The 1,297-nt window shown below is 38.2% G+C and overlaps 1 protein-coding gene across 1 annotated transcript; it reads right to left on the bottom strand.

Annotated features, from left to right (window-relative positions):
* Window positions 1–81: 81 nt before the first annotated feature.
* On the bottom strand, window positions 82–1,288 carry LOC105316283 (heat shock 70 kDa protein 12A-like; the record flags this gene model as incomplete). Its single annotated transcript, XM_011411108.1, has 3 exons — window positions 1,268–1,288; window positions 1,045–1,206; window positions 82–934 (listed from the first exon to the last, which is right to left on the bottom strand). Coding segments are annotated over exons 1-3 (1,036 nt in total), but the record flags the coding sequence as incomplete, so codon positions are not given.
* Window positions 1,289–1,297: the final 9 nt, after the last annotated feature.

Raw genomic sequence — 1,297 nt, 5'->3', positions numbered from 1 at the left:
ATTGGGGAGGCATACTCGAGAATGGGACGAACAAGAGTAACATAAAGGTGTATAAGGGTCTCAGGAGATGAATTTTCTTACGCCACATAGCAGCTCCAGTAGCAACAGCTAAGTGAGGAGTAGGAGGTACTATTACAGAACATGTGTCAGTGTGACCTTTTGACTGATAGTACCTTTCTATAGCAGGACTGACCTTTTCATGAATGTATTTGCACCCTCCAAAAGCACCAACCAGGTAAAATGTGTTGGTATTGTTGTCAATTTTTTCAATAGCTAACAGTGTGCAATCAATAATGCCTTGGATAGCAGAACCAAACAGCTTAGACTCTGTGACACTTTTACCAATGTAAAGTGTGTCATCTTCATATTCTATGCCACTCATTTTCTTTACTCCTTCATAAAGAGCTTTCTCATAAAATTTGACGAAGTTAATTTGAAGTTCTACTGCAATTTCTTGTGTTTTTCCTTGGCCAAAAAGCACCTTTTGCTTTTCAAACTCATTGTATACAATTTTATTTAGTGTAGCTTGATTTTTCGTGTAATCACCTGAAGCAATAAATTTTTTGAAGCCAGGATCATTAATGATTTCCTGAAGTAGTTTAGAAAACTCTTCATTAACCTGTGTACCACCCCATGCATTGCCACTAGGTACATTCTGGACTACAATGCCTCCATCTACTTCAACGTGAGCAGTGATATCTATTGTACCACCTCCAGCATCAATCACCATATACTCTGTTGGATGACTGATAGCTGCTGCTAATGGCTGACCTTTGATCTGCTCTGCTACTGCTTCCTGGCTATAAAGAGCTGCAGCTTCAGGCTCTAATGCTAGTGAAAGCATGTCGGGATTAACTTCATCTGGTACTGGTAAAGGACTACTTGATATAGGAGTGAACTCACTGATCCTTTTAGACTCTGTTAGAAGACCAGCCTATAATTATGGCAATGATAATGGAACAATTCAAATTTTATTAGTCTCCTTACCATATAAGCAGCTTCTCTCATCATTCTTTTTCCTCTTGCATCCCATATAGCAGGTACAGTAATGACCCAATCAAAATCTGTTGTCTTCAATGGTGTAACACCGCGACAGTGATGGTCTATCAACAGGTCCTTCAAGTACTGGAGTATGAAGGCAATGACTTCAATCAGATAAAATTTCTCACCAGAAAATGACTCAATTAGTGTCTGCCTGTCAACATTCTAAAAGTGATTATTGTGATAATGGATAAGTTGGCCGTATGACTTTTTGGTTATAACTTACTTTTTCTCTTTTTAGTAACATTTTTATTCT

Source organism: Amphimedon queenslandica, unplaced genomic scaffold (assembly GCF_000090795.2).
Source record: "Amphimedon queenslandica unplaced genomic scaffold, v1.1 AMPQUscaffold_2452_Cont25546, whole genome shotgun sequence".
Classification (NCBI taxonomy): Eukaryota; Metazoa; Porifera; class Demospongiae; order Haplosclerida; family Niphatidae; genus Amphimedon; species Amphimedon queenslandica.
This window is presented reverse-complemented; position numbering and strand designations above follow the sequence as displayed.